We start from the raw sequence: 15096 nt of genomic DNA, 5'->3' as shown, positions 1-15096 counted from the left end.
AGAAGAAGAAGAGTTGGTTCTTATATGTCGCTTTTCCCTACCCGAAGGAGGCTCAAGTGGCTTACAGTCGCCTTCCCATTCCTCTCCCCACAACAGGCACCCTGTGGGGTGGGTGAAGCTGAGAGAGCCCTGATATCACTGCTCGGTCAGAACAGTTTTATCAGTGCCGTGGCGAGCCCAAGGTCACCCAGCTGGTTGCATGTGGGGGAGCGCAGAATCGAACCTGGCATGCCAGATTAGAAGTCCACACTCCTAACCACTACACCAAACTGGCTCTCTACACCAAAAGCCTCTCAATATAAAGATTTAACTAACTGTGAATATCTTCAAAGTCAAAATTTATTTATGGCCATTCAGACCAAAATTTAAATACACAATTAAATTACCGAATGAATACAAAAGAGAAATATATGCACACAAAAGGCATAACATCACAAATATAAAATATGTCATTATTAGAACTCATTTTTAAAAAAGCATTGGCTCAATATCAAGACATTCTATTATTTGGTTAAATCGAAGAAGAAATTTTCTGTCATACATCTATGCCCACACAACTTAATGGCAGCTACACAAAATTTAGCAGTGCATAAAGTTGTTTGTTGGTTTTTGTCGTTAAGAAGTTTCTTAAGTTTATCCTTTATCATTCAAATGTTGTCCTGTTTTGTAATCAGCTTACTAATTGACTGTATAACTTTCATTCCCTGTCTTGAGTCTTAGTGATAAAGCTGAAAATGACTAAATGTTAGTGAAGCAATGCCATGTACTGTGTTTTATGAAAACCACCCTGAGCCTCAGGGGAGGGCGGTATATGAATACAATAAATAAATATACATTAATGAATATTAGGTGACATTGTTCAGCAATATTAGATGTCATGGAACACTAGAATGTAAATACTCAGGCTTAACCCCTCAAGGTAGGGGCCATATGTGTATAGGGTGTTTAGTTCATGATCAACACATGCAGAGGTACAGTTTAAAGGATAGCTACCAATACTGATGCAATAATAGCAACCTTTTAAAAATCTGCTACAAGAATGCAAATTGCAGTGCTGTTTATTCAGTCTTTGTACGAAGGTTTTGAATCATAAAAATGTCAGAGTTTTTGGTTTACTCTCTCTCCAAGGAAATCAGGTCAGTACACACAGGCTTCATTTCTCTTCCTGTTTTCCTAACAATTCCTATACATAGGGAATTCTTGCTTCAAACAGGGTTATAGCCAGGAACATCCCTATTACTGTTAGGTGGATTGAGAACTTCTTGACAGGTTATACCCAAAGGGTGGTTGCAAATGGTTTGTCATCTTCTTGGAGAGGAGGTCCTGTGCCCTGCGTTTACAACATGCTTATAAATGATTGAGATGAAGGAATACAGATGGTACTTATTAAATTTGCAGATGACACTAAACTGGGAGGGATAGCAAACTCACCAGAAGACATAATCACAATACAAGATGATCTTGACAGGCTAGAAAACTGGGCTAAAATGAATAAAATGAATTTCAATTGTGATAAATGTAAAGTTATTCATTTAGGTAGGAAAAATCGTATGAATCAATATAGGATATATGAGACTTGTCTTGGCAATAGTAGGTGTGAAAAGAATCTGGGGGTCTTTGTAGACCATACACTGAACATAAGTCAGCAGTGTGACTCGGTAGCTAAAAAGGCAAACAGGATGTTCAGCTGTATTAAAAGAAGTATACTGTCCAGATCATGTGAGTTAATGTTACCATTTTACTCATCTCTGGTAAGACCTCACTTGGAGTACTATGTTTAGTTTTGGGCACCACAATTGAAAAAAGATGTAGAGAAACCCGAGCATGTCCAGAGGAGGTCTACGATGATGGTTAGAAGTTTGGAGACCAAGTCGTATGAGGAAAGGATGAAGGAGCTGGGTCTGTTTAGCCTGGAGATAAGGTGACTAAGAGGTGATATGATAACCATCTTCAAATACTTTAAGGGCTGTCATACAGAAGATGGAGCAGAATTGTTTTCTGTTGCCCCAGAGAGTTGGACCAAAATCAATGTGTTTAAATTAATTCAGCAGAATTTTTGGCTAAACATCTGGAAGAAGTTCCTGACAGAGTGGTTCCTCAGTGCAACAGGCATTCTTGGGAGGTGGTAGGTTCTCCTTCTTTGGAAGTTTTTAAGCAAATGCTAGATAGTCATCTGACTGAAATACTAATTTTATTAATCTAGGCAGATTGTGAGTGGATGGGCAGGAAGTGTTTGTCTCTTGTGGCCCTTCCTTGCATACCCAGGGAATTGCTGATTGCCACTGTGGGATGGCAGATGAATTTCCTCCAGGCCAGGCTAGATTCAGGAGATTTTTGGTGAGGGGATCACTTAGACATGGAATTAGGGTCACTGGGGGTGGGCAGGTAGTTGTAAATTCCTGCAACATGCAGGGGGTTGGACTAGATGACTTTGGAGGATCCTTCATACATTGAGGGGGGTTCCACTACTGGGGCAAAAAGTATGGCTGACTGGGTCAGAGGGTTAGTTAATTCCTCCATAGAAAGTGGAAGTCATGCAGTTTGTTGTGCCTCCACTACTAAAGAAGCATACCCTGAACCCAGGAGATTTCAGTAGCTAATAATTCGTCCCAAATGTTCTGTTCATGAGCATGTTGATTGTTGTCCAGCAAGTGGTAGCTGGAAAACTTCAAGCATTTCTGGATGAAGCAGACTGCTTGGATCCTTGCCAATACGAATTCAGGAGTAGTTGTAGGACTGAAATAGCCATGGTCACCTTGTGATAAGAGAATGACAGAGGGAGTGTACCTATGCTGATTGTCCCTGATTTTTTAGTTCCTTTCAATGAAATGATATTCTTCTGGGATGAATTTGTGGGTTAAAAATGGGAGGCACAATTTGGCAGTAATTCCAGTTCACCTGGAGAGTTGGTTTCAGAAGGTGTTGCTTGGCCTATAATTTGTGAGAGACAAGGTTCTATCTTGTTCACTATGCTTTTCAACATCTGCATACATTTGCTGAGACTGCAATGGAGGCTCCACACTGGGTGACAACAGCTCATCATAAATTTAAATTTCATGTTGTGCCTATAGAAATAAAATAAAACATTGCAATTGCACAACATAAAATGCCTTAAGCCTCACTGAGGAAGTTGTACAAAAATGAGTAATCTGCTTTTGATTTCTACATCGTGGAATAAAAGAGATTGCCATTGTAAGTTTCCTCTTCCTTTGAGAATGTTGACTTCACAGTGGATCTTAAGTACCATATCACTCAAGTCTTGGACCACTCCCAATTTGTTTTTGGGCCTAGCTGAACGTACTGAAAGCCCTGTTTGGATTCTAAATGACAGCTCAGAAAGAAGCCCATTGTATCTGCTTGTCCCCTGAATCAACCTAATGGCCTAAATTGGTGAAACTGGTAAACAGTTAACAACTTCTCTCACAAAGAAAAATAATTCACCATGAACCCCATTCCCAAATTCTGATCAACTGTGTGAGCTTCATCTGTATAGAAATAACTCTGTATTAAAAATAAAATACAGTTTAACATAGATGGGGGAAAGTTCAAATATATATAAAGTTCAAATATATATCCTTTATATTCCAGTCATTTCCTAGTCTTTAGACTCAAGATTTCAAAGTAGTTTTCAAAGTAGTTTCTCAGTCACTTGTTTCTATTACTGTTTTAAAATTATCTACACCTTTTTGCGAGCTAAGAAATGTACTTGCTGCATCAAAAGACTTTGGCAGCCATCATTTACATAGGAACTGTAATTAAAATAATACATTACTTGCTTGGATTTTTAAAAAATGTCCAAGGGGACTTCAGAATTTTCTCCTCTTATGTTATATTGCAAAAATCTTTAGTGTGGAATCTCTAAGTTTTCATGGCACGGGAGTCTGTTTGTTACAATAACATTTCAAATATCAAACTAGTATTTCAAGCCCTTGAATGAGGGATACCATCCTCCAGGTAGAACATGGGGATCCCTGGGAATTGTACTTCATCTCTATATGACAGTGATCAGTTCCCCTGGAGAAAATGGATGCTTTGAAAAATTGACTCTATAGCCTTTTACCCAACAAAGTCCCCTGTGCTCCTCAGGCTCCATTGCCAAATCTGGAGGAGTTTCCTAATCTGGATCTAGCCACCCTCCTCTTTCCCCTCCCCCCCCAATCCCTTGTTGATGGCCAGGGAGGACCTGGCAACTCTCTTGAACATGTCTAAAGTTGCTCTTTAGATTAAGCTATTAAGCTATTAAGCTATATTAAGCTGTGACACATACGTTGGCTCTGCAAAGTCATGGCAGCAGCTAGAGATGCTGGTTATTTTTGGTGTCCCCTTTACATTTTCTACTTCCTGCTTCTTTACAGAAAATAAACTTCAGCACCCTTTATTACATTGATGATGTTAAAGAATGAAGAAGTTCCAAACAAAATTCTACTGAATATGGCAAGATTCCTAAATATTACCACCCCAAGCCTCTTGGACAGGATAGGAATATTAATTAAAATAAACAAGCTAAAGCTAGAAATGTCTTCAGTAATACTAACCATTCTGCTTTACCACAGCCTCTCTGAGACTTGTTTGCAAGCCTGACGTGGCACTGGCCCAGCAGCTCTAACAGAAGCCAAAACAATTCCTTGCAAGATGCTCCAAGAGAGAATGAAAAGCCCACCAGAAATCTGGCAAACATGCTACAGAGGAGAAAGGTTTAACCTGCCTGAAATATTTTAATGAGTTTTCTCAACACACACGAGAGAGAAGCAATCCACAAAAGTCTCTCGCACTAAACAGGCTCTTAAACAACTGGATTGGCATGAAATGACAAAATGTTCAGCAGTGGCTAAACTCCATAACTCAAAGGGAAAGATATGTATAGAATAAGATGGATTGGAGACAATTTTGCTATTTCTAGAAGGAGGAACTGCCACTTGATCTCAGTGACATGCCTGTTAACTTTTGCTTGAAGAACAGAATAGAAGGTAATTAGTAAGGAATCAACTAGTTTTATGAATGAACAGCAGAGAGAAGAAACCTAAACCACTTCCAGTGTGATGATGAAGAAGAAGAGTTGGTTGGTGCCACTTTTCTCTACCCGAAGGAGGCTCAAAGCAGCTTACAGTCACCTTCCCTTTCCTCTCCCAACAACAGACACCCTGTGAGGTGGGTGAGGCTGAAAGAGCCCTGATATTACTGCTCAGTCAGAACAGTTTTATCAGTACCATGGCGAGCCCATGGTCACTGAGCTGGCTGCATGTGGGGAGTGCAGAATCGAACCCAGCATGTCAGATTAGAAGTCTGCACTCCTAACCACTACACCAAACTGATCTTGGTATAAACTAAGGCCAATGGGAGAAAATTGTTCTTGGCCTTACTGGTGAGAAAAAGGAATCCTTATATTGGCATGGAACAATAACAAGTTAGGAACCTAAAAGGTTGAGCAGCAGAAGAATAGGTATAAGTATAAAAAAATTAAAATTAAAATATTATTTATTTAGTTATTTATTTACTCATTATTTCGATTTATATACCGCCGCATTTCCTACGAACCCGCGGTAGTTCACAGAATAAAACATTAAAATACAATAATGTAAAGGTAAAGGTATCCCCTCTGCAAGCACCGGGTCATGTCTGACCCTTGGGGTGACGCCCTCTAGCATTTTCATGGCAGACTCAAGACGGGGTGGTTTGCCAGTGCCTTCCCCAGTCATTACCGTTTACCCCCCAGCAAGCTGGGTACTCATTTTACCGACCTCGGAAGGATGGAAGGCTGAGTCAACCTTGAGCTGGCTGTTGGGATTGAACTCCCAGCCTCATGGGCAGAGCTTCAGACAGCATGTCTGCTGAAATCCCAATTTACAATAAAACAAGCAAGTGGTCAAAACACAAATAATCTATCACATCCTACCTCGTTCAGACAGTTCAGATGGATACAATACATGTGCACATATGAAACTTAAGACATCAACGTATATCGCTCAATTGCACATATCCAAGCCAGCTAAACAGATAAAGCTGTTCTGACCGAGCAGTGATATCAGGGCTCCCTCAGCCTCACCTACCTCACAGGATGTCTGTTCTGAGGAGAGTAAAGGGAAGGTGATTGTAAGCCATTGTGAGACTCCTTCTGGTTAGAGAAAATAGAAAACCGACTCTTCTTTTGACATATAGATAAAGGACCAAATGAACAAATGCATTTCACCCCCCTTGGAGTCTTCTTTAGTGGTCTAATATTTAAATGCACACATGTGATGTAATGGGGACTATAAGATGGTAAACAATATGAATGAAGAGGCTCCCACACTAATGAAAAGTAGCCAAATATATATCCTGGAGCCCCCCAATTAAATGCCACCCTTGTAGAAGCCCTCTCTGTGCCTGAGTGTATTCTCATGTGTCTCATGGAATGTAGTCTACCACCTTATAGTCCCCATTACATTACATTACATCACGTGAGTGCCTTTAAATATTAGGCCACTGAAGAAGACCCCAAGGGAGGTTGGTCATTTTATCCATGTGTCTAAATGTTTTAGATTTGTGCAATACAGCGTAATATATGTTGATGTTTTTAAGATTTACATGTACAAATGTATTGTAATAAATATATGCATTTTAATTTTTTAATACTTATACCTATTCTGCTGCCTCTCGACCTTTTAGGTTCCTAATTTGTGCACACAGGTTGAGTTACTTTGTTCTCTCTTTTGTTGTTTCATGGAGTAATAACAACCAGGCACATTATTGGAAACATTATTTCACCATGTCATCTTTCCTAGACTATCAAAATGTTCCTGTAAAAAACTCATGTTAGAAAACACTCTTACATAGTAGAGTCCAAGAAGGCAAGGAGAAATCACTTATAAAAATACCCTGCAAATTCAAAACTTGCAGTTAAGCTAGGATAAATGTTTTATCTTATACTGGAGACTGTTCAAATATCTCATCCTTCTGAATTGGTATAGTCCCAAGAGAAATAGTGATTAAGTACAGACTGATATGACTGTAGAGATGAATAGACTACACAGGATAGAAAATACTTGATCTTGCATACCTTCATAAGATAACTTTAACCATAATTACATAATTATTAAAGAGGTAAAAGAATTGGATGGATTTCACTTGAATGCCCAACTATTTGAATTCCAGAAGTCTTAAAAACGCAACTTATAGAGCAAAGCTGAGACATAACTGCACACAGAAAGCATAATACTACCAAGAAATTTCAAAAGCAGCAAAACCTCCAGTGTTCTATAAAGTAGGGACCACATACCACTGACCACCAGGAAGGGGGGAAATGTTATCTCTCTCAGAGCCACCTACCTTCCTATTATGAAAATCTGGAGACAGATAACTGAATCATAGACCCAAGGAGTAGTCACTACGTCTTCATGTTCCCATAATAGTGACAAATTCCTTCGGGATTCAAGCAGAATTATGATTTGATCCTAAAGAGCAACCTGACGTGGTATAGAGCCATAAATCCTATTTTGTCTTGTTTTTAATACAGTGTTTGGTCCTGATCTAGCAATTGCCTTTGTATGTTCACACAGAGAAGACATTCCAGAAATAATTTTGGACATCTCTGGTTAAAAAACCAGAACATACTACAAGATCACATGTCTTCCATTCTTCTCCTGTCTAGTACAAAGGCCCTCCACTGGTCTTATATAGGTTTAAGTGTTGCATCAGATTTACATTTATTGTAGTTAATACTCATGTTTGCCAGCTCTGGGTTAGGACATACATGGAAATGTTGGGTGTGGAGCCTAGGAAGTGCAGGGTTTAGGGAGAGGAAGGACATCAGCAGGTTATAATGCATAGAGTCTTCCATCAAAAGCAGCCATCTTCTTTAGAAGTGTTCTTGGTCATTTGCAGATCAATTGTAATAGCGGGAGATCACCAGGTGCCACCTGGATGATGGGAACCCTGCTAACCAGAGGTGGGGTTTTTTTGGGGGGGGGATTGTTGTTATTTTTGCCAAGATTAAAGAGCAAACCCTGGTTGGGTGATACCATGTTAGACAGAAGGGGGTAAGTCATACTCAAGAAGAAAGGGAAAAGATATGAGGTCACAGAGCCTATACTTTAGAGAAGCACCAACTCACTTTAATAACATGTCTCACACATTGCATTGGAATTTGACTCTGAGTTCTCTCACACACAAGGACATAAGTAAGTCCTAATGAAATCTATGGATTGTGTTTATTTGAAAGTGTCATCAGGATTGCTGTCTGAATTTTGGAAGCAACTTTCAATGGTGTGGTGGTAGACAGAGGGTATTTATGCCTCTGATACAAGGCAGGAAGCCAGTCCCCATCCTATCCCCATCTTATTACCTCAATTTTTGAGAGGTAATTGTTTCTCAAAAATAATTCTGTCTCAGCCAACCTACTGGATCTGTTGTTAATGTCAATATAATTTAATAGGCTCATGTATAGTTTGATGTATTTGTTGTTATGAAATCTTGAGGATATAGCTGCAACACAGATGGACATTGGATTCTGTAATTTGTCTCCATAATGTTAATAGATCCTCTTTTTAAGGTCATTGTGATGATGACATTGCTATAGTCATGGTGATATATATTTAAGAGAAAATAACACAACAAAAACAATTAAATATCGTACTTTTCACAAATTGATCTTCACTTATAACCAAGAATATACTATGGAGGTTGCTGAATACAGTTCTCCCAAATCCACTGAATTTACACCCCATCCCTTCCCCCACAAAAACCTGACATCTCTAGCAAATAAATAGCAATCTGTTTTAAATGTAACTCCCTAGAAAAGATTTGATGGCAGTGCACCTACATGGAAGCATCATCAAATGTTTTCTGTAATAATTGTCTCAATATAAAGCCTGGTCTCTCTTGGTTATAATAAAGCAATCCATAAACAGCAACAGAATCACTGCTTTTCCTCTGTAGCAGGAAAGTTAAAATGTCTGTTTAACTTACAGTTAAATGGGAAGATTTAAAGCTAACATAGGCCTTTCAAACAAAACCTGTTTATTAATAAAATATAGTCTCCACAAAAATTATTTTTCACAATTATTTAAAACAAAATGCAGAGAATCTTCTTTGAGTAGAAGCTTTACTAGGCTAGGACAGTAAAAGTAATTTTATTTTAAAGCTTCACTTTCTCTAAATGGAATTTAAGAATAATCAGAAGAGAGCAATAAAACACACTGACCTGAATTTGCTGCTGCAGTAGATTGATTTTGTGCTGCTGTTGCAGAAGTTGCTGCTGTTGTCTTGCAATCTATTAGAAATACATTTTCCATTAGATTAAAACAGTGATGTTGAAACTTCAATATTATTAAGTGTAAACAAATTCCAACATTTCTCATGATAATTTCAAACGTTTTTCTTCTTTGTTGCACTGAATTTTGTTACACTGAAGACTGGAAGAAGCTTTAAGATAACATTTACTATCCTGTTTATAAGAACTACAGAGGCAATTAAAAAAAAGGTGTAACAGATGGTTTTATACATACATGTATTTAATGAGTACTTAAGCTACAATTGTCATCTTTATATTTGTGGGAACACCCACATATACTTACCAATTTTCTGCATCAACAAGGCCCATTATGCACGGCCGCCGAAACGGCGATTTCGGGTCACATGGAAAACGCGGAGGGGGAAGACGCGACGCATACCGGTTATGTACGGGGCGGGGCGCGACGGCGGCAAAACCCAGAGTAACCGATTATGCACGTGGCGATCCGGGCGCCGCTTCTGGTTGCGCCCCGGTCACCCGGAAGCTGCGCTTTCTTCCGCGTTTCACTGACGCGGCTTTTTCGGCGGCATGGACCGAAGCTGCGGCCGGTTGCAGCCAGCTCCGTGCGTTATCGGTGATTTTAGTCGCCGCCATTCCACCCCGAATGTGCGCTAAAACCCCCGTGCATAATGGGTCCAAGGGAGGCTTCCCCCCATGTATACCTTGTTTTGGCCAGAAGCTGTTGGTGAGGGAGTGGGATTTTTTCAGTATCAACACTTTGAAAATTGCTGCATAATGATCCTGATCACTTTTATGCTTTATCGTAATATTTATCATAAATCACTATTATGCTTTATCCTCCATTTAATTAAAATTTAGCTGTTTAAAAAAGTACTCACATTTTCTATGTACTTAGTGTATCTCAGCTATTATGATTTTATCTTGTATTTGTATTTTATCATACTATATTTTATACATTTTGAATAGAAAAATATTTTATAAATGATTTTAACAATATAGGCATCGTAGCCTCATAAATGAAAGATATCTTTTCACTAAACAAATACACTTAGATTACAATCCTAAAGAAATATTCCTGGGAGTCAGTTCCACTGAATAACATGGAAATCTCTGCGTAGCCATACTTAGGACTTCTCCCTTAATGTACTTAACAATAACTAATAGCATTCAGTATGGCCATAGGGTTTTCTTTGACATTCTTCATTTCACCTCACTTTCACTGTGCACATCCATTGGGTTATATTTTTCATTCTACATTTAATTCACTTTCCTGTAACTTTTCCTGTGTTATTCCCGGTAGTGGTTTTGTGATGGTTTTCCCACCTTACTTCACTTCCAAGCCCAAGACAATACAAAACCATGCACATTTCATTGGATTCCCCTCTTCACCTTTTTGACACTGCTTGGTGGTCACTTTACCACATTGAGGTCCTTGCTTCCACTCTGTACCATCTGCCATTCCTCCCCACTTCATCAACCATTTAATTTTTATATAAGTGGGATTAGTAATATGAGTTTTTCACTAAATTTCTATTGCTGGAAGGAAAAAAGTAACAAAAAAAGCTTTAAATGTGTGTATGTGTGCATACATTTAAAGCTTTTTTTGTTACTTTAAATGTGTGTATGTCTGCATGCATAGAGCCTCTTGTGGCACAGGCAGCGACATGCAGTCGAAGCTCTGCCCATGAAGCTGGGAGTTCAATCTGAGCAGCTAGCTCAAGGTTGACTCAACTTTCCATCCTTCCAAGGTTGGTAAATGAGTACCCAGCTTGCTGTGGGGTAAACTGTAATGACTGGGGAAGGCACTGGCAAACCACCCCGTATTGAGTCTGCCATGAAATCACTGGAGGGAGTCACCCCAAGGGTGAGACATGACCCGGTGCTTGCACAGGGGATACCTTTACCTTTACCTTATCTGTGCATACGCAAAGATTTTTAAAGAAGCATGCCCTCAGGAGGAGATGCCAACCAGGTGGCCAGAGAGGCAGCGGAAGGTGCACCATGAAGGAAAGAATGGAGAGAGGAAGGGAATGAGCCAGCAGCTTGGCATGTATTGTACTGGCAGTGTCCCCACCCCATCCAGCATACAGTCTGAGCCTGACACCCTTCCCAGTCCCATGGTGCGACTCTGGAGACTTGGTTGTCACCCAGCCTTGAGCTGGGTTCCTACATGGAGCTGGTGGCTGAGTAGCAGGGGAAGTTTTACACAGCTGCTGTGGGAAGGCAGGTTTGCTAGTGGAGGAGGAGCACAAGGTGACTTTCACAATCTGGCTTCCTGGGTGATGCTCAGGCTGTTTGAAGACAAGTAAGCGGAGAGGCTAGGCAACCACCAAAGACGGAAAGTAGGGAAAGAGGAGGAGGAAGAAGAAGAAGAAGAAGAAGAATTGATTCTTATATGCCACTTTTCTCTACCCGAAGGAGTCTCTAAGCCTTCCCTTTCCTCTTCCCACAACAGACACCCTGTGAGGTGGGTGAGGCTAAGAGAGCCCTGATATCGCTGCTCAATCAGAACAGCTTTATCAGTGCCATGGCAAGGCCAAGGTCACCCAGCTGGCTGCATGTGGGAGAGTGCAGAATCGAACCTGGCTCGCCAGATTAGAAGTCCGCACTCCTAACCATTACACCAAACTGGCTCAGAAGGAAGGTGGAAGGGAAGCAATGTCCAAATAAAGTATCATACATATTGGGAATATATAACACCAGCTCTCAACATACTACGAACCTATAACTCAAGAATCCCATGTGTTCCACAAGCATATACTGATAGGTGCAAGGTCTTTGCTTCCTTTGTTAATAGAATTTTCTATGCTACTATCAGAAGAAAAATAGGAAAGAAGAGAACTATACTTAACAACCATATTGCTGTCCCTGTTGAAGCAGTATAATTTCATATTGTATTTAAGGAAATTAATATTTGAATACTCTAAACAGTTATTTAAAAAAAAACCTAAGAATCTCTTAGCACATCAGAAAAAATATATATCCCTGAGATGCTGTCTTGATGGATGGGTGGATGGATGGATGGATGGAGAGAGAGAGAGAGAGTCATTCAGTTATGCGATTTTCCACCCTCCTATGAAGTGGCAGAATGACTCTTGCCATACCTAGCCATATTAAGCATCACTGTGGAGGTCACAAGCTTCTGTTTTCCTTTAAAACTGTAATTGAAAACTTCTCATCAGTTGCAATATGGCTTCCACTTGGTGAAACATCTTGGTATATGATCATTTCTATGCTTTTAAAGTCTGTGTCCGTGTAATTTTATCATTATGCATACTACTAAGTATTACTGTTGCAAGCTATCTTGAAGGACCAACTGGATATGATTGAGGGAAGAACAATTTTGGAAAAGTAAATCCATCCATACAAAGTGACGTCTACATGGGAACCTGCTCAGAAATCATCAATGTAGCTTGTACCCATATCCTATGTAAGGGTTAAGGAGAAAAAGAGCTGGTTTGTATGCCCTACTTCCCTCTACTTTATGATGTATCAAGGCAGCTTACAATCACCTTTCCTTTCCACTCCCCTCAACAGGCACCTTTTGAGATAGGTCAGGCTGAAAGAATTCTGATAGAGTTGTGACTGGTCCAAGGTCACCCAGTAGGTTTCATGTGGGGAATCAACCCCAGTTCTCCAGATTAGAGTCTGCCATTCATAACTACTAAACCATACTGGCTCTCAGGTTAAGGCTTTGTACAGCTTGGGGAATGATTTTGTTAAAGTTCAATTTGCCAGCGCACAGTTCACTGCAGTTCTAAGTACGATATAGAAGCAAATTAATATTCATTTCCTTATGGAAACCAGGGAAGTACTGCCATGGCATCTAATATTGATGGTGTTGTGATCAAAAAAGGCATCTAAAACACCACAGTGCAATTACCAGAGCACAGTCTCAATGTATAGGGCTTGATACTGCAAAAGATGGTACAGAAGCACCATGTGGCTGAAATTCTGAATTTTATTTGCCAATTGGTTGAGCTACATGCTCGCTTCATTGAGCATGACAACCTAGTTTTAAGTGTCATTTAATTTTCATTTTGAAATATAATTACAAAGTGTTCACTGTAAGATATCACTCGTCTGCAAATGTGTCAAGATTAATTTGTGCTAGCTTATTCACAAGTGTCAATAGTTAATTACTGTGTCATCTCTGGATGGCTAAATGACATTCTAACTTCTGATTTTTTACAGTATTCCTTTATGTTATTTTCCATTAGGGACGAGTCCATATTCCTTACATGTGGGCAAATATTCAAGCACATAAAATACCAGACGTCACAACTCATTAAAATCAACAGAGCATACATTGCTGTATATACCCTATAAACACATTGGAATGAAAAGATAATTCTTGTTATAACATCAGATTCTGAAAAACTGCACATTAATTTGATACTAATGCCCAGGGAACTAACAGAATCTTTTGTTATTAATTTTTTTACAGTAGGCAAACTGGAATGCTGTCTGTCCTGTAGCCCCTACAAAGAAGGGGTAGTATTCTATTTTACTTTCTTCTGAATTGCAAATAGGGGAAATGGAGTAAACAATTAACTTTAACAAAGTTTATTGAGAGGCTGTTATCATCTTCTTATAAAATAGTAAGAAAAAAGCTTTTACAATTTGCCAGAGATGTCAGAAACTATGGACATGATTCATCAGATGCTGACATAGAACAAATGACAATAAAGTTATTAAACCTGTGCTTCAATAAATTCAGGGAAGAGGCAATACAATAACCAATGTGTATAGTGAACTACCGTAATACTTTCTATCATCCACCACATAGCTGAATAAATGTGGTTTTCGATGCAGCCTTGTCTCACAATTAATTCTAGAACAAACAACTGCACATTTTGAGACTTGGATATTTTGAAAAAGAGTGTTGTTAATGTTGTAATGCAATGCAGGTGACTTTCAAGGGACATTATAAGCTATTACTTATTTATTAGAATTTTAAAGAGATTTCAGAGTTTTCCTCTTATTGTCTCAATGGTAATTCATAGTACAAGTAAACATCTACATTAAACCGATACAGTATACGCAGGAAAAATATCTCGGAATCAGTTCAGATATGATGCAAAACTGTGGTTTAATCAATCTAACTATAGTCAGTGTGAATGTTTGAACTCAAGCCACTAACTGATTAGATGGGATCTGTCAATCCAAGATAGGATCTAGATGGTTTGTAAACCACAGCTAGTTATAACTATAGCTTTGTGTAATATCTGAGTACAAACTTCTTGATATAAACACAACTTTTTTCTCTGGTTACACCCTCCCAAGTCACAGAGTGAAGGAAATAAGACCAGCATTTGCTATGGCATACCAGAATTTGTGTGGCCTGAATCTGGTTTCAAAAACAAAACATGGTTTTGCCTTATGTGTTAATCAAGGCTTGCACCCCAACTCAGTGACAAATAAATATCAGCACAGGATGAGAGATAGAATTTATTAGACATTCCCAGCTACTGCATGAGAAATAAACATTTTAACAAGTTGCTTTTTTGTCACTCACTTGCTCTTGCTGTTGGCGAGCAAGGTCCATTTGCTGTCTTTGTTTTTCAATCTGTGATGCTGCTAGCTTTTTTTGCTCATCATGGGCAGCCAGAAGCTGCTCCCGTAAACTGATGAGTTGGGTGATCATGGTTGAGAGCTGTCGTTCTTTTTCTGCTAAACTTTCAGGTGTACCTAGATAGGATTAGAAGATACAATGAATAGACATTAGTCTTCTCAAAGATAAGAAATACCAAAGTTATTGTATTTTACAAAAAAAAAAAAAAAAGCTTGAATATGTATTTTGTAAGGAAGGTATACCAGACTGATCCTGCTAAGGATTTTACACTAACATTCCATACCTTTTGAGA

General features: G+C 39.1%; 1 protein-coding gene across 28 annotated transcripts in view; it reads right to left on the bottom strand.

The window, feature by feature from the left end:
* SOX6 (SRY-box transcription factor 6) overlaps positions 1–15096 on the bottom strand; it is a 607104-nt gene that overhangs the window by 215010 nt on the left and 376998 nt on the right. For all 28 annotated transcript variants that reach the window (XM_077321651.1, XM_077321668.1, XM_077321671.1 and 25 more), the window contains 2 exons: positions 14748–14920; positions 9179–9247 (listed from right to left, as the gene is read on the bottom strand). In XM_077321651.1, the coding sequence (XP_077177766.1) occupies positions 9179–9247; positions 14748–14920 (242 nt within the window). The remainder of the gene's footprint in view (positions 1–9178; positions 9248–14747; positions 14921–15096) is intronic.

Source organism: Paroedura picta, chromosome 2 (assembly GCF_049243985.1).
Source record: "Paroedura picta isolate Pp20150507F chromosome 2, Ppicta_v3.0, whole genome shotgun sequence".
Taxonomy (NCBI): Eukaryota; Metazoa; Chordata; class Lepidosauria; order Squamata; family Gekkonidae; genus Paroedura; species Paroedura picta.
The sequence above is the reverse complement of the archived record's forward strand: the minus strand, read 5'-3'. Positions and strand labels throughout refer to the sequence as shown.